This window comes from Homarus americanus, unplaced genomic scaffold (genome assembly GCF_018991925.1).
Source record: "Homarus americanus isolate GMGI-L3 unplaced genomic scaffold, GMGI_Hamer_2.0 scaffold42382, whole genome shotgun sequence".
Classification (NCBI taxonomy): Eukaryota; Metazoa; Arthropoda; class Malacostraca; order Decapoda; family Nephropidae; genus Homarus; species Homarus americanus.
This window is the reverse complement of record NW_024715458.1, coordinates 127,852-147,538: the sequence shown is the minus strand read 5'-3', so window position 1 is coordinate 147,538 and position 19,687 is coordinate 127,852. Positions and strand designations below refer to the sequence as shown.

At 40.5% G+C, this 19,687-nt stretch overlaps 1 protein-coding gene across 2 annotated transcripts in view; it reads right to left on the bottom strand.

Moving 5' to 3' along the window:
• The window catches only part of LOC121857837 (pentatricopeptide repeat-containing protein 2, mitochondrial-like), a 48,957-nt gene that overhangs the window by 10,916 nt on the left and 18,354 nt on the right, over positions 1 to 19,687 (bottom strand). For both annotated transcript variants that reach the window (XM_042354102.1, XM_042354103.1), the window contains exons 2-3: positions 11,604 to 11,835; positions 2,158 to 2,260 (exon numbers count right to left, since the gene is read on the bottom strand). In XM_042354102.1, coding sequence (XP_042210036.1) covers positions 2,158 to 2,260; positions 11,604 to 11,835 — 335 coding nt within the window. The remainder of the gene's footprint in view (positions 1 to 2,157; positions 2,261 to 11,603; positions 11,836 to 19,687) is intronic.

Here is a 19,687-nt window from a genome sequence, read left to right as displayed (position 1 = left end):
CGCAACTCCTTCCCTAACTGGCTGGGCTCAGCGTGCCTGGCTCCAGTGCTGAAGGCAAATTGTTTACCATTTATAATTCTGCACCAGGTGGTTTTCAACAAAAATATTGTATATTTCCATTCAAGTATTTATTCAAGTCAATTAGGAGGGAATATTATTGTAATACAACAGTTTTTTAACTAAACCATTCGAAAAGCGATTACGGTAACATCTTTTGAACGAAAGAAAGCGAAAGTCATTGTTTTCGTCACGATTTTATCCCACTTTCCACTTTAATACGTACGTAATTTCAGCAAAAATATTACATTTCCGTGAATGTATTATATCAAGCACAGTATGAATAGAATATCATTGTAATGTAACAGAATTTTAACCGAAAACTATTAAAAAAACGAGTAACATCTCAAGAACAGAAGCTTAGGTAAAGTCTTTTGTTTTCGTCATGTATTTTATCCTATTTTACATTGAAATACATCACGTTTCAGCAAAACTACTATTTATTTCCGAGAATATATTCATTCAGGCGCAGTTTAGGTAAAATATACGTGTGATGTAATAGTTTTTTAACTGAAAACGATTCGAAAAACACGTACCCTCTAGCCCTGTTCAAGGAGAGGACTGGGAGAAGCTGTTTGGTGCTGCAGACGATGACAAGGAAAATGATTTTGATGGATTTTAATGAAAATATTCAGAAATATGGTATCATAGTATTTATTCAAGTCAATTAGGATAGAATATTATTGTAATACAACAGTTTTTAACTGAAAACCATTCGAAAAGCGATTACGGTAACATCTTTTGAACAAAAGAAAGCGAAAGTCATTGTTTTCGTCACGATTTTATCCCACTTTCCACTGTAATACGTACGTTCAGCAAAAATATTACATTTCCGTGAATGCATTATATCAAGCACAGTATGAATAGAATACCATTGTAATATAACAATATTATGAGTCCTACTCTTTCCATTTACAGAGTACTGTACAAGCCCATAATAATGGCTCCTAAAGTAGATAAACTTCGTTGTGTGAAGAGAAAGAAGAACACGTTGAAATTGAGTGACAAACTTGAAATAATTAAGAAACTAGAACGTGGTGTGAGCAATACTGTTCTAATGGAAACATACGACATTGGAAAGTCTACAATTTATGATATAAAAAAGGCAAAGAATAAAATTCTAGAATTCACAGCTTTTTCCTTAAAACTGCTTGTTTTGATAAATGAAGCATGCTATATTTGCTAATGAATAAACTATCAAAATGTACCTGTTCATCTCTTCTTATTCCTCCTTAAATTTGAATTTTAAAAGTACTGCCTGAGAATTCAGACAATTAGAAAATCCGGACCGACCCAATCCCCAAGCAGTCCGGATTTTTGGACTTCTACTGTATATATATATATATATTGGGCAAACTAAAATCGTTCCAGACCACGGGAGTTTCCGGACCATAGAATGCCGGACTAGAGAGGTACAACCTGTACGACTACCCCCCCCCCCACCCCCCCAACACCCGCCAGACGTTACATAGTGTTAAAAATTCGGCCATTCATCAATTACTTGAAAAGTGACATCACCACAGCCACACCTCGATTAAAGGAACAGTTCACAGTGAGTCAGACTCATTCACTGTGGAGGCAACAATCATCCACAAACTCCTCAACTGAAGGAGCTTGATAGCTACTTGGCGAGCCCAGGAATGAACTGGAGCTATTGAGGTCCATCCCGACATTATGTGACTTATCTCTTAAGCTTAACACCCTCACACACACACACACACACACACACATATTTACAATACAGGTAGAGGAAATTACTGTCTCTAGAACGAATGGCTCCCTGTCCCAGCCGCAAAAATATCGGCAACTTTAAAACTACCCACAGACATTCTTGGGTACATCCAGGGTGTCATCCGCGAATAAACGAGAACCGCAAAGTAAAAATGCACAAATCTTGGGGGCAGACTGTACATTATATTGTTCAGTTCCCTTACCAGTCGTAGATCAAGTCTTGGCTCAACCAGCTTCCTGTCAAGGTGGTACAGTAACTCAGAAAATACTAAATGTAATTAATCAGTAGAGCAACATCTCTCTGGCCACAGTGTACTGTACCACAATACTGTAGTACCTGTAGTAAGATTGCCTGAATAATAGACTTACCTGTAATGCAGCATCAGGCTGATTTAAATGATGGTACATCCTCATAACGACTGGACCAAACACAAACGCCCCAAAACGAAGGCCCTGATGCTGCTGGTTGAACCTGTGAAGGAAGGAGTGTGTCAGTCTCACAATAGAACACATGACAGTGAATATAACCATAGAAGTACAATAATATGATATAGAATTTAGATAAATTTCTATTCACATCCAAATTAGCCCTCTTATGGTCTTTTGATGCAGATTACATTGCTAAGCATTTCTGTGTTGGCATGACCCCCCCCCCCCTCACTCAGCTGTATCTCACACTGAGAGCACCCACTAGCCTCGTGGGCTGACAGTTGCACCTCTAAAGGTGCAATTTGGGTCTAGATCGCTCTACTCAATATTTACTAAATGGATAAACTGCTCCTGTTACCCACATTATTTGTGTCAAAAGACTGCGAAGGGTTGAGATTTCCGACCAGCCAGGAGTACCAGAGGGTTAAGTCACCATCTGCAGAAAAGTGCTCCCCCTCCCCCACATTACAAACATTTGCAATATGGATATTTGCCCAAATAGAATTTATAAATTATGACCATTAAATGTGAGATACTGCTCTTCCTTTTGATAGATAAGATGTTTAGGCTGACAATGTTTGAGCAATTTGTGGGACTTCAGGCTGATGTGACATACTGCTTGTGTTAGCAACATGTACAGAAGTGTCAGAGTTGTAAAAAGTACCAGACTTTGTTACTGAAGTAAAAGTGTTATTACATAGGCAAAATTTTACTCAAGTAGAAGTAAACAAGTATCTCATTCATAAAGTATTTCAGTACTGAAAGTATAAAGTAAAAAAAAATTATTGTCTCAAATATTAAAATAAATCCACAGTAAATTATAAAAAACTAGTTACCTTAAGATAAAAATAAAAGACACATTGCATTACACATGTTTATTGGTAAATCTTTCGGTCAATTTATAGTAGTGCACCGTATTTTCTTTGGATATTAGAAATATGTTTTTCCTATGGTATTTGATGAGTTTCTAACGAATGTGATAACCACAAGGAAAGAAGAAAACACGAAGTTCCCAAGCGCTTTCGTGTAATTCACATCTGTACTCACCCCTGAAGATGTGAATTACACGAAAGCGCTTGGGAACTTCGTGTTTTCTTCTTTCCTTGTGGTTATCAGCATATACCTAGATCACGCGCACCTACAGTGATTTACTTGTGTGTGTGTGTATATATATATATATATATATATATATATATATATATATATATATATATATATATATATATATATATATATATATATATATATATATATATATATATATATATATATATATATATATATATATATATATATATATATATATATATATATATATATATATATATATATATATATATATATATATATATATATATATATATATATAATCAACGACCTCACCAGCAAGGAATCGAACCCTCGACCTACTGGGTGTGACTAGGGAACGCTTACCCGGCTGAAACGCAGGCAGTTCCCAATGAGGTTCACGGCGCCATCAGCTCGATGAACAGGCTTTGTGTGAAATATAACAGAGTCTAGAACTGCTTTTAGTGTCCTTGTGGCCTAGCCGGTAAGCGTTCCCTAGTCACACCCAGTAGGTCGAGGGTTCGATTCCTTGCTGGTGAGGTCGTTGATTATATGTTCAAAGTCCGCGTGTTATATGGACTAAAAATGAAGTATATATATGTACCTCGCGTTTCATACCAGCTGGATTCGGTAAAATGCTACTGACACCACATAAGAGGCACGGGCAGTTTCCCAATGAGGTTCACGGCGCCATCAGCTCGATGAACAGGCTTTGTGTGAAATATAACAGAGTCTAGAACTGCTTTTAGTGTCCTTGTGGCCTAGCCGGTAAGCGTTCCCTAGTCACACCCAGTAGGTCGAGGGTTCGATTCCTTGCTGGTGAGGTCGTTGATTATATGTTCAAAGTCCGCGTGTTATATGGACTAAAAATGAAGTATATATATGTACCTCACATTTCATACCAGCTGGATTCGGTAAAATGCTACTGACACCACATAAGAGGCACGGGCAGTTTCCCAATGAGGTTCATGGCGCCATCAGCTCGATGAACAGGCTTTGTGTGATATATAACAGAGTCTAGAACTGCTTTTAGTGTCCTTATGGCCTAGCCGGTAAGCGTTCCGTCACACCCAGTAGGTCGAGGGTTCGATTCCTTGCTGGTGAGGTCGTTGATTATATGTTCAAAGTCCGCGTGTTATATGGACTAAAAATGAAGTGTATATATATATATATATATATATATATATATATATATATATATATATATATATATATATATATATATATATATATATATATATATATATATATATATATATATATATATATATATTTCATTAGCCCAATAGCAGCGGACTTCTGCTCAATCAACACCTCCCAGCCACGCCAGGATTCGAACCCCGCGGCCCTTATGACTGTGACCAGGCATGGCGCTGGACCACCAGGATACTAAAAGCAGTCCTGACTTTGTTATATTCACACACCCCGTATCATTTACCGCAAAACCCAGCCTGAGATCCATATATATTTCATTAGCCCAATAGTTATGTGTCTTCAAAAAGTGGAGTTGGGGGTCGGCTGGTTTCTATTGGAATTAATCCCATATGTTCTGTTGTTCACTTAACGCAGATTTCACTTAACGGGACCCTCTGGGTTCTATTACGGATCACAAGTTGGGGTACAACTATATATATATGGTCATATGTATTTTTGAGTCCCAAAGTCAGTACACAGACAAAATTTTCACTCAGTAATTCACTTTAAAATGGCTGGCAAGCTTAAAAGTGAGTGTGTTGTGGTGCTGAAAAGAAAAAAGAGACCTAAATTTCGATTTTCTATGTGTTATTCAAGCATTTCCGACTTACGCACCATTTCTTAGACTTCATTACCTGGATGTGGGTCCCCAACCCCGTCAGAAGTCGGGAGTACCTGTATATATACCTGTTAATGAATATGATGTATTTCTTTGTGTATGAACCTCTGTCTTAGTGGCAGTGAGAAGTGATGCCACTCTCAGTGTCAAGACCTGACTGAATTACTCAGAATAGGCAAACTGCATTCCAAGCTTTGCCAATAAATTTGTTAAACTTAAAAAAATGTATCCAACTTTTATGAAAGAAACACAGTTTTAATAAAATGAATTAAATAAAAGTAATGCACACAAAGTACTGTACACTGCTACCTCGGTCTACATCTAGGTCAACTAACTACTGTGCTTAGACATTAGGCCAAAAGTCTCTCAGATGTCTCAGAAAGGAAGTGGTGTTGGGGAGAAAGTCAAGAGTGCCATCAATTGGGAAAAAAAGTTTGGAAATTACAGAGAAAATTTAAAAGAAACCCTGAACCCCCATGAATAATGTTTCTATTTCCCCGTAGGTGTGAGCATATTAATGGAATTAATCTCGATTTAGCAAACAAGTTCACTAAATCAAGTGCAAAATAACGGAAAATTTCCTTCCTCTAAATCAAGAGTTCAAGATATCAGATTCCTATAAATTGAGAGCATACTGTACTAGTGTTTACTGCATGTCATTTGATCACTGTCTACTGTACCTCGCTGTTATCTCTGCATACATTATCAATCTCTGTGCATCGTCCCTTATGTACTTTTTATAGATTATTGACTACTCTATGGACTAAGTTAGATAACAGTGTACTATTGTGATAGTGTATAAAGTGAACTTTGATATAATGTTGGGTAAGTGCACTGCTGTTTTGCCTTCCTTATCATGCAAGGCCAAGCTTTCCCACAAGTCCTTGAGTTCGGAGGTGAATCTTAACATTATATGGTGCCATGAGGGTGGTGAAGGGGTAAAATACACTGCAAAAATACTTGTACATGGACTTGCTGAATGTTACTTTACTGTAGTGTACAGTAGTTTAATTTCTATACAGTGAACCCTCACCGAATGCTGGTTTGTCCAACGCAATTTTCACTACACGCATTTAAATACCATCCTGTATGTGACCAAATAATTTGTCCAACACTGAAGATTTGAATATAAGCGGGTTAACAACACGCCACCTCCCCCTCCTCCGCTATGCCTCAGCCACGCGCCAGTTGGAGATGCCCAACAGTCTTGCTTATGCGCTCGTCCAACATTGTACTAATGCAGTCTTGGAACTTTTGGGTTTTGCGTTGTTTTGTGTGTTTGCCCTTGCAGTATGTCCCCCAAATGCAGAGATGATGCTAGTGATGGTAGCACACTCAAGAAATGTAGAAAAGTGATGCCATTATCCAAAAAAATAAAGATTTTAGATTGGCTACGTGATGGAGCATGTGTAGCAACACTTGCCTGTGAGAACTGTAAATGAAGCCACCATACACACTATTTGTATCTGTGAGGACAAAATATGTGCAAGTGTGAAAGCATCTGCATCTCTTAGTGCTATAGTAGCTCAAGTACCAAGGAGGGAGCGGTACTTAGAGAAAATGGAAAACTATTAAATGTCTGGATCAGTGGACAAGTGAATGAGAAAGGATCTGTTGTCGATAGCGTAGCATGGATCGCTGAGTACAGTATGTACGCTCGCACCAAAAAGTATCGGTGCAGAGTGTGATCGACGCCTTTCGAAACGATACGTATACACTGTGATATGCCGGGAAGGTTGGTAAGTGTATCCTCATAACCCCCCCCCACTAGGTGTTGCCATATGGCTGACAATCAGTGTGTTTGTTTCCTCTTTTCGGATTGTTGCTTTGTGTCGACTGAAAGATGAGCGAGGGTTCAGTCTCGGTGAACGTGGGTATAAAACAGAGGCAACATGAAGCAGTAGAGATCTACACATACCAGACGACATGGAAACCTCAGAGGGAACATGAGGAGCTATTATTGCCCTTCATAACGAAGGGTTCGACGTCACAGATATTAGCCGGCGGGTTGGTGTCCACAGGAACACCGCTGCACGATGGATTCGGCGATACCTCGAAACTGGTGCTACAGACGACAGGTCTCGGAGCTGCCGTCCACGCTGCACCACCCCTCAGGACGACCAGGTTGAGTGGTTTATTTGGTAGCATAAATTAAAGTGGCAATATTCACAAGTATCACAAATACTGTCTATTTATCACTTCCCGACCTTATTTATAACGGTTTATTTCACTTGACCAGGCCATAGTAGCTGCTCAGCAGGATTACAGGGCTGCCAACATACGGCTGGAACAACTCGCCTTTCCCAATACCTATCGTCACTGGTCTCAAATTGTTCACACTACAGTATGCACCGATACTTTTTGTTGCGAGTGTACAGTAATATAATTTTATAATGTTTAAAAGGTATTTCATGTCATAAGAGCCCATACGCAGCCATGATCCCACCACCCCATTTTACCCATAAGTTAAGTTTCCCAACATGATTCTGCCCAACACACCAGTTTTGGAGGAACCTAATCCTCGCATAGGGCGAGGGTTTACTGTTTAGCAAATTCTACGTAATTTCCCCCGATTTGCCATTTGGCAATTGTTTCAATCCACACGGGACACAAGACAGCAAACAGTTGGGACATCCCCACACTGCTCCCCTCTCCTCAACTGTGTGTGCTAACTACCATCTCCATAGATATTATTTCTCATTTCGGATATAAGTTCTTGTTATCCCTTGTTTAGTGATCACATCACATAACGATCAGTTTTCAGGAAAGTTATCCTGGTCATTAAACGAGGGATACCTGTATGCATATTTTACATCAAATGAACTACATTAGTGCAGATGTTATGTGTGACACACACACACACACACACCTTAGTGACCTCACTGAGTGAGGACGTGTCTCCTGGCGCTCAGTAGCAGCCAAGGTCATCACGTCGACCTGTAGGTACTTAAGGCAGTTCAGTACTTTTACGGGTAGACAGTGCGTATTCTCAAGGTGTCAGTGACTGTAAGTGCCAGACTTGTGAATATGTCTGTTCCAGTGGCACGGTGTCGTCGCACCGACCTGTTTCGGCTGAAGTCTGGTGCTGGCTATCCTCCACCCCACACCATCACTCTACTAAAGGCGCTGAGTATCTTCCACAACCGCGGCTGCAGACGGGGTCGCCGCATTCCCAGACGAATCCCCATCATCACGCTGAGCTAGCATAGGAAAGTCAAACCAGTACTTGAAAGACAGTGTACTCGCTATGAAGTGCCGCGACTATGGTACAGCCTACCATCCCTACTGCTGTCCAATGTCACATCTTTATGCAACAAGGTGGAGGAGGTCAGTGTCACAGTGAAGTTCAGTTGGTGCAGGTATTGTGGCGAGTACCGAGGCGTGGCAAATTGTTCCTGAGATCTGTGCCATAGAAAACTATGAGTTATTTCACCACCTTAGAAAGGACAGGAGAGGTGGTGGTGTAGTTCTGTACTGTCGCAGTGACCTCAAACCATCACCCCTAGGCGTTAATGTACCTGAAGATGTAGAAGCCTTGTGGGTTCAGGTCACTCCCACCTCCCACCGCTGCCAGCTTGCCTCCCTCATTGTTTGTGTATGCTATCATCCCCCCAGCGCACCAACCGCCAATGTACTTATTACAGTGGGGTATGCTATAAAGAACGGATCCTACTACGAATATTCCTATAATGAACGGTTTTACCTATAAAATTGAGAATGCTATAAAGAACGAAACTCCTACAACGAACATTATTTAAAAAAAAAAAATTTTTTTTTTTACTAATTTATTGTTTTTTTATTACAAGTATTAATGATATTCTTTATTTCAGAGGTTTAGATGCATATGTATGCACTTTTTTACAATCTTTACAATTTTATATTATATTTTTCAGTGTTAAGTGGTTGTATTTGGGGGCCTGGAACGGATTAATCCTATAACGAACGAATGCTATAACGAACAAGGTTCTAGAACCAGTTAGATTCGTTATAGCATACCCCACTGTACTCATATTAGAGACACTGCTGACTCCCTGAGATCCAGATTTCCATGTGCTAAACTAGTGATATGCGGTGACTTCCATGAGTTAGACATCAGTGACATCACCCAACACCTCCACCTTACACAAATAGTAGACTTTCCCACACAAGGCAATGCCACCGTGGACCCCATCATGACTGATCTCGGTAACCACTACCTTCCCCCCCAGCCGCTGCCTCCCATGGGACGCAGCCCCCACCTGTCCCTGCTGTGGTCACCTACCCCCACCTTCTCACCACCGCCAGTTGCCACCAGGACTTACCGACCCACCCCCGACTCTGCTATGCGGCGTTTTGGACAATGGATAACCCGGTATCCCTGGACTGAAGTGATCACGGTAGACGATGTGCAGAACAAGTGGGATAATTACCTGGACACTATCACCAAAGCCTACCACCACTTCTTTCCAGCCAAGACACTGAGGATCCACCCCGATGATGTCCCGTGGATTACGCCCCGCATAAAAAGACTTATTGAGCAGCGCAACAAGGCATACTACACCAACAACAGCCTGTACAAAAGTCTACGTAACCAGGTCATCAGGGAAATCAAGTCGGCCAAGAAGACTTATTATCCCAGGAAAGTGCACGGCCTCAAGGAAGTCGGCATCAGTCAGTGGTACTCCAAGGTAAAAGATCTCTGTGGTCTCAACCGTCAGTCTCCCACACTTCCTTTCATCTCACAAGTACCTAGTGAGGAGGCAGCTGAGATAATTAATAACCATTTTGCTACCATATGTCATACCTTACCCAGTCTTGACCTCACTCTCCTCCCAGCTTACTTACCTTCCCCCACCCAGTGTCCAACCATATGAAATCGCCAACAAACTCCTGAAATTTAAATCCAAACACTCCACGACCACAATTGACCTCCCAATCAAAATATACAAGGAATTTGCAGCCGAACTTGCCACCCCCCTCTGTTCTATTATTAATGCATCCCTCAGACAAAGCAAATGCCCTAATGAATGGAAAACCGCATTTGTCACCCACATACCCAAGGTCACCACCCCACAGTCCCCTAACGACCTCAGGCCAGTTGCCATTACCCCCATACATAGTCTATTCTGTGAGGACTTTGTTTTTGAGTGGGCATTTGCCAGTATCTATCAGTCAATTGATCCACAGCAATTTGGCAATATGAGGACCTCCTCTACATCACACTATTTGGTGAGCTTTCTGGATTTTCTGCACAAAAACTTGCAGAAATGTAAGACATCACTGGCAGTTGCCCTTGTGGACTTCAGGAAGGCCTTTGACCTTGTTGATCACTGCACTGTTATCAACAAGGCTATTGCACTAGGGCTGCCCACCAACCTGGTCTCATGGCTCACTGATTTCTTGAGTGGACGTCGCCAAGCAGTGAGGTATGAGGGCTTGGTCTCCACATTCCAACACCTCACCTGTGGTGTTCCCCAGGGGACCAAGATGGGACCACTGTGCTTCCTCATCCTGATCAATGACACTCTAACGGACACTCCTCACAGGTGGAAGTGCGTGGATGACCGCACTGTGGGGGTTTCAGTGGACAACACCGCACCAGACTACTCATCGCTACAAGGCACCCTGGACAGGCTACACGCATGGACTACAGAGAACAAGGTCACCATCAACCACACCAAAACCGTAGTCATGCACATCAATACCGCCACCACTCCAGTGCAAGCCCCAGCAGTCACAGTGGGTGTCCATCCTCTCCAGCTGGTGCAGTCTGCCAAACTCCTGGGTGTAACTATAGACAACAAACTTGACTGGAACGCCCATGTAAATAACACAGTCAAGGCAGCCTCGTACTGCCTCTACATGCTACGAAGACTTAGGTCACTTGGGACACCCACGCCAGAGCTGAGGACCATCTACAACACCTTTATTCTCCCCAAACTAACGTATGCGTCACCAGCCTGGTCATTTTCTCTCAACTCCACCCAACAACGTCAGCTAGAGAAGGTACAAAAAAGGGCCTGCAGAATCATGCTCGGCGCAGAATACTCCGGCTACACCAACGCTCTCTCCACCCTGGAAATGCCATCCCTCAGTGACCTCCACCACCAAGCACTGGAAAGGTTTGGCAGCCAATTAATGCACCACCCTCGTCATCGCCAACCCTTGCCACCGGTAGCCCCCCGCCCACCTCGCGCAGTCCGCCACTACAACAAAATTCAGCCCATAAGAGCCCGCACCGATAGATATAAGAACAGCACCATCCCATCTATTGTTAAAATAATAAACAACTCCTGATTGATGTACTGTACAGGCCTGTAAATGTATTCAATGCATATTATATCATTATGTCTAAATCAAATGTAAGTCTGTATATTTTCAGCCACCGGCTGCAACTCTATTAATAAACCGTTTATTATCTCTCTCTCTCTCTCTCTCTGTTTAGGGAATAAAAGGATCACATTAAGACACTTCAACCATTTTTTCTAGTCAACTACAGTATAATTACCATCCATCCATCACATACTTTTTGGTCATCTCCATCACTAATGAGAGGTCCTCATCCTTGGCCTCTGCTAGGTGCACCACATTCTTCAGGTCCTCAGTAAATATCATTGTCTTTCCCTTAGAGGCAATTATTTCCTCCATCCGCATCTTAAACTTATCCGACATATTCGTGAACTGAAATGCCGTCCTCTCCCTGACTTCTGTAAAATTATCGAGTCCCAAAGCAGCTGGAGTGAAAAGGTGGTGACATCCTGAAATACATTACGACAACATAGTTAGTTATGTACAGCAAAACATTCATTATGTCAAATAATCACTGTCATAATGTACAACTACCTGTACAGTAATATCTCCGTTAGCCGGAATCCCTCAAACCTAGAACTCTCTGATAACCGGAATTGAAATGTTTTCGAAAATCATTCCCAAAGCCGGAATTTTCCGGAAAATTCCGGCTTTGGGAATGATTTTCCGAGAAGCTAATTTTCCGGAAAATTCCAGAAAATTCCGGGGATGGGTGAGTTTTTTTTTCCGGGTTTGAGAGAAGAAAATTAGGCGCTTTTTCTGGAAATTCTGATAAAAATTTTTCGTTACCCAGAAAATTCCGGGGACGAGGGATTTTCTTTCCGGTTTTGAGAGTCGTCTTGTTACCTAGAAATCTCTCATTTCCGGAAGTGCTCCGCACCAACTGTTCCGGCTAATGGAGATATCACCATACCTGTATTACACAATTGCATAAGAAAACAACTTAAAACAATGTACAGGTACTGTACTCCTCGACTTACAACCTACTCGACTTACGACCACCAGGACATACAGGTTGTACCTCTCTAGTCCGGCATTCTGTGGTCCGGAAACTCCCGTGGTCAGGAACGATTCTAGTTTGTCCAATAGGTAGATAGGCAGCTTTTTTTTTTCTTTTTTTTTTTATCTGAATTATTATTATTATTATTACAGGAGTATTAAATTTTTGCCCCTCAGGCCCCAATGTGGGTCAGTGACCTATGCCTGGGTGGGCTAATCCCCTTAAAAAAAAAATGCCGCGGGAAATTAAGGTTTGTTTACATCCGGCAGTTCGGCTGCTCTCTCTCTCTCTGCTTGTCTATACAGAGTACAACATTTAACCCTTCAATATATATGAGCAGTAAATAAGTGTTGCTTTCATATTCTTATGTAGAGTAATGACGATATATTTTCACATGTGCGCACTTACATACGAGCAGTCTCACTTTTTTTTTTACCATTAATGGTTAGCTACTTATATTGTTCCATTTATTAACATTAAATAACATTACAGGTACTTCAAGCAACCATATTCATTTTTTACATTAATTTTACTACAGCTAAACTCAGGGTCTTATTTTCTTCAGTTTTATATGTAGAACCAATCAGTCACTGGTTTCGTAAGCTTTAACATAAACAATGCCGGCAGCCGTCTCGTCTCCTCTAATATTCCACGTATTATTAATAAATTGTATTGTTAATTTTGCACACACGTACATTAATTCAATAAAAACAAATTCAGAAACATTAATTAAAATATATATGAACAGTAAATAAGTGTTGCTTTCATATTCTTATGTAAAGTAATGACGATATGTTTTCACGTGTGCGCATGCGCACTTACATATGCGATCTCTCTTTTTCTTTACCATTATCGTTAGCTACTTCTATTGTTCCATTTATTAACATTAAATAACATTACTTAAAACAACCATATTAATTTTACTACAGCTACAACCAAGGTCTTATTTTCTTCAGTTTTATATGTAGAACCAGTCAGTCACTGGTTTTGTAATCAACGAAAACAATGCTGTGTCATTTCCTCATGTGTTTTAATGTTCTACGTATTATTAATGAATTGTATTGCTCATTTTGCACATATAAACATTAATTCAATAAAAAAGACATTCAGTAATAAACAATAATGAATCTTTTGTACATAAGAGAAATGACCCTGTTTACACGATTATGCACGTCGTCTGCACGTTGGCGGGCCGTTCAAACCCGTCGAAATTCAAGTTTCCGCCGTCAAAATTTTTATTTATTTATTTTTTTGTGTGTTCCAATAAAATACGTTAAGAATTAAAAACTCGCGAAATTTGAGAAGCTACTATACGACATTTAACCCTTCAATATGTCTTCAAAGAGACCATGACGCAGAGAAAGTGGTGCTAGTGCTTCCAGGCATAAGCACAAGTCACTATCTAACCAGGAAAAGGGTGAATTTCCATGGTCCGGCACCGGTCAGGTCCCGAGGTTGCCGGACTAGAGAGGTACAACCTGTACGACCACCGCAGTCATATAAAATATTTTCAAATTACGTATTTTCGAGTCCCGACGTTAGTGATCGCATTGTGTACTAACAAAATTTTCGTTTGTAATTCCCTTTAAAATGGCTGGCAAGCTTAAAAGTGAGAGTTCACATGGTGCTGAGAAGAAAAAGAGACACCAATTTTAGATTTTCTATGTACAGCTCCTCCCCGACTTACGACGGGGTTAGGGACCCAAATCCAGGTCGTAAGTTGAAATAGTCGTAAGTTGAAAATGCTTAAATAATACATAGAACATCTAAAATGGGTGTCTCTTTTTCTTCTCAGCATCACAAAACTCTCACTTTTAAGCTTGCCAGCCATTTTAAAGTGAATTACAAAAAAAAATTTTGTCTGTGTACCGACGCTGGGACTCGAAAATACGTAATTTGACAAAATTTTGGTACGACTGAGGCAGGTCGTAAGTGCGGGTGGTCGTAAGTCGAGTAGGTCGTAAGTCGGGGAGGAGCTGTATTATTTTCGCATTTTCGACTTACGACCAATTCGACTTCCGACCCGGTCGTCGGTCCCTAACCCCGTCGTAAGTCGAGGACTGACTGTACAGGATAATGCATTCTGGGGCGACTCACAGAAGCAACGGACTTAGCTACATCCTTTAGGGCGGTGACATATTAATAAAACCCAACATCATTTGGTTTAATTTTTGGTCAGGTTTGGTTAACACTGGATTAAGTTATGTCAGATTGGTTTAGGTTAGCATTAGTGTAGTTTAAGTTAAGTTGGCTCATGTTATGTGTTGTCATAGAGAAGTGAACATGGTAAAATCTCTGAGTTAGCATTGTTGACAATAGTGTGGATGGAGCCGTGTTATGTTGTGTTTGTAAGATCATTGATTCCTTTTTATCCCCACCTGATTCATAGGACAATAATGACTGAGCTAAACTGAACATTTACCATAAGTATTACGCAAATGTGAAGTCTATTTCCTGCACTCTATTAATTTCTTGTGTATCTTGATGCAGACTAAATTCAGCTAATGGTGATGAGGGAATAAAACTGTGAAAACCATTTATGAAGCAGACCATGTGCGGTACATTACAGTGTACAGTGCAGTACAAGTATAAAGAATTGTAAGATGATGAGACCACATCTTCCTGACAAGTTACTGGTGGATTCCTTTTAGTTTCCATCCTTGTACACTGTAACAATACAGTACAGGAGGCATGGACAACCCACAGCCCGAACCATGTCTTTGTGCGACTCGCGAAGTGATTGAGAAATTCTATTTAATATGGCCCACGGTTCAGGTAGATGCAGCCAGCTTATGGTGAGTAAAGCACTATTTATTAAAAGAATAATCACCACACACAATTCGCTCCTGTTTCATCACAAAAGATTAAGTAACTACAAAAATGAAACAGTGAAATAAGTATAAATACAGTGATATCCCCGTTAGTCGGAACAATTGGTGCAGAGCACTTCCGGGGATGACCACTTTCTCAAACACGGAAAAATTCCTTATCCCCGGAACCTTTTCCGGTTACTAGGAAAAGTTTCCAGGTGCCTAAACTAGACCTCTTGCACAGATGCACACTAGCCCACTTCCCCAGAACATTTCTGGGTGCTGGAGATGTTTTCCTTGAGTCTTTACAGGAATCCACAAATACAGTTCTAATTAAGTTAGAAACTTAATTTCTTTACTATAATAATCCAGAATAGTTTATCTAAAAGTTTGGTTAAATAATTATATTTAAAAATTAAAAATCTAAAGGATATGGGAATGATTGAAGCTGTGTTACAGCAAAGACTTATTTTCCACACCCATGGAGCTGTGGGGGATCAGTGGGTCTTGTGTACCTGATCTGACCTGATGCAATGTTAGGTGGAGGTAGGGTGGGATTAGTGGTCTCATATTATTGACCTTCTGATGGAACGTCAGGTCAGCCTTCCTTGGCTTGGGGATTAGTGGGTCTCAAGACCTGAAGATGTCTTGAATAAACACGAAACCTAAAATATTTTTAAAGATTGTGGCAAGTACAGATATAAGTATAAATGAGCAAAGTTGTATCCCTTCAACATCATGTTACATAACATTATAAAATATGGAGTGAGTAAGCAGAAAGGTGTGGGTGATTAGAGAGATGGAGTGGAAATGAGTTTTTTTTTTTTAATGGGGATTAGCCCACCCGGGCACAGGTCACTGACCCACATCGGGGCCTGGGGGGGCGAAAATTTAATAATAATAGTAATTCATAGTAAATAAAATTTATAATAAGAAGTAAAATAAAATAATAATAATAACAACAACACTGTAATAATGATAATAAAGAAAAGAAAACAATAATCAATAGTGAGAAACCCTATATGTATAGTATGTTGTGTTGTCAATAGTAAGAGAAACAATTGAGATCCTGCAATTGTGTGTAAATGAGGCAGAGAGAGAGATCAGCAACCTGGGACTTGGTCACAATATTCGTGATGCCATATGGCAGCAGGGTCTACCATTAGACAACACATTATGCTTCCAATATCTTCCCAGGCGGAAGTACCTCCCTGTTTGATAGCTGCCTACTACCTGTGTTGCCAAGCGCTCCTCAACAGTTGATATATAACTCGCTACCATGCAGCCACACACACACATATGTGTCTTAATTCCCTTGCTGGGAGTGTGTGAGTGGTGTGTAGATGGTGTTGGTGTGTTGACGGAAGTGAACCTTTTTGGGGGGTAGGGTCGCTCAAGTGTGGCTAATTGTGATAGGGAGATGAATTTGATACCAAAATGATACTTAATAAATTCTCTACCAAACATTTCCAATAATATATCCTTAAACGAAATATTTCTATTGTATATGATATAGTAATGGGAATTCCATTCTTTTATATAAAAAAAAACCCTAAGAAATGTTGAGTCTGGAGTCAGCAAAATCAGTTCTAATTTCGTTAGACACGCCATATTTTTATCAAAATAATCCTGAGTACTTCATCTAAAAGTTAAATCAATATATTTTAAAAAACAAAAACTCTATATGATACAAGTGTGAATAGAGCTGTGTTACTTTTATCCTCTTCACCACTGATCAGCACGTTAGTCGCTTGGGCTATCGTCCCGTCTCTGTTATACACTTTACTCAATTGACTGTAATACATAACTAATCATGTCTTAACACTTAACACAATGTCAGGTCACCCATTATTGGGTGGTGGATTAGTTGGTCTTATGACCTGAAGATGTCTTGAATGACATTATTTCTTACCTATGAGGTATATACATAGTACTACAATATACTGTATTGTATATGAAGGGTACAGGTTAATAAGTACAGATTATTACAGTAACATATCTGTACTAATTAATGAAAAACAAATAAACATTACTGTTTCATGATTGAGGCAGTACTTTAGACTAACCGTGAAGCGACCCTTTGGGGGAGGGGGGGAGGGCACTTTTACCTCCCAATGGACCCTTCAACCTCTTCCTAGTCACAACAAATGAAGGAGAGATTCATGCTTATAAAATGCCACTGACTTGACTTACAAGAGTAAATCTTGTATTGCTGGAATTCTTGTAAGATAGCGATTAATTTGAGCACAGTGGTCCCTCGGTTAATCAATGGTTCGGTTAACGAATTACCTTCCATAAGATTCTTCAATTCGGTTCACAAACAAAAATTCAATTAATGAAATCCTTACGAACATCACGTTTTGTTGTGAGCATCAGCTGATGGGCTAGTCTGCCAATTCAGTAATCTGTTCTATGCTTACATTCGTTTCCAGTGGAGTAAATATCAAGAAAATTTTGCTCTTTAATATTTGTGCATTTTTTATATTAAAATTATTGGTCATTCTAAAATTTAGCCATCCAAGCTATGTCTACATAGTTTTTCACTAATTATTTTGTAACTTTTTTCATTTATTAAAACTCATTTACATGCACACACTGCCCTAAGAACAAAGCTGAACTGCACATGTAATCAAAATAATGTACAAAATGAATACTAAAATTTTAGTCTAGTGCAAACTATTGCATGTTTACATTCAAATTAATCACTATCTTATAAGAATTCCAGCAATGTAAATTATATTCTCCCAGGTCACTTCTATGAAATTTTATAAGCAAAAGACAAAAACTCAATCTAAAGGACATAAATAAACAAATAAATACTTCACTAGACCTTCGGTGCTAACTGTCAAACATGTCAGTGTCACCCCTCCCTATCCCCCCCTCCCAGCAAGGGTTTGGTGGTTATACAGTAGGTTTTAAGTTTTTATCTTATATAATATCTCAGACTAAAGTTAGGAGAATATAACTCGCATTGCTGGAATCCTTGCAAGAGAGCGAATAATTTGAATATAAACGTCATATATTTTGCACAAGAGATAAAAATTAATCACCTGCATCACATTAAACCTTTCCTAGGTGTTCACAAGAGAGGATGCAACTAACCTTCCTGCGTTTGAGGACAGACAGTTCGACACAGAACTGACCCACATTGTGTTCACAGAAGAGGGTATTAGAAATAAACTGTCCAGGCTAAAGGTCCATAAGAGTCCCGGCCCTGACATGGTGCATCCTATAGTGCTCAGAGAGTTGTGCAACGAGCTTGCAGAGCCCCTGAAGATCCTGTTTTGTAAATGCCTGGATGAACAAAAGGTCCCCAGTGAATGGAAAGTGGCCTATGTGAGTCCTATCTTCAAGAAGGGCGATCGGCACTCCACGAACAACTATAGACCAGTGAGCCTGACCAACATAATATGTAAGGTACTTGAGAGTATTATCAGAGATGCCGCAATGGAACATCTAATACGAAACAATCTTGTAAAGGATTGCCAACACGGTTTTATGCCGAGGCGCTCCTGCTTAACACAATTGCTCAAGGTATTGGATATTTGGACCCATATTCTGGACCGGGGTGGTAATATCGACAATATTTACCTAGATTTTGCCAAGGCTTTCGACAGTGTGCCCCATGAAAGGCTGAAAATCAAACTGGAAGGGTACGGAATTTGGGGAAATGTCCTTGCATGGATAGAAGACTTTCTACATGACCGCAAGCAGTGTGGGGGGTGATTAATGGTACGAAATCGTCATCCGTACCTGTCACAAGTGGGGTACCACAGGGCAGTGTATTGGGCCCGCTGTTGTTTGTTTATTTCATAAATGACATGCCTGATGTTGTACACTCCTCCATACAAATGTTTGCCGATGACACCAAGTTATTTCGGGAAATTAAGAACCAAGCGGACTGTGAAGAGCTGCAGAAGGACCTCTGTGGGCTCCAGGAATGGTCGAAGGAATGGTTACTGAGATTCAATGTCACGAAGTGTAAGAGGATCCACCTGGGGCGTACCAACGGTAAGGAGGCGTATCATATGTCCCAATGGGATGAAGAAACTGCACTAGTTGAGACTGAATGTGAGAAGGACCTAGGTGTGTATGTTGACAATGAGCTGAAGTTCTCGGGCCATTGCGAGAAGAAGGTAAACCAGGCAAATAAATTATTGGGTCTTATAAGAAGGTCGTTCAGATATCTAGACGGTCCGCCCCTCGTAGCGATCTTCAAGAGTGAAGTGCTTCCCCATCTGGTCCCCGAGATATGCTAGGGAATGTCAGTTGGTTGAAAATGTTCAAAGGAGGGCCACCAAACTGGTGCCTGCACTTCGGCACCTCAGCTACCCTGAGATTGGAGCGCCTGAACTTGCCTAGCTTATACTACAGACGGGCAAGGGGGGACCTAGTTGAGGTGTATAAGCATCTCAGGGGGCACTACTCAGTTGAGTGTCCTTACTTGGAGCTGGCGGACGCTCGCCTGACAAGGGGTCACAGCTCAAGATT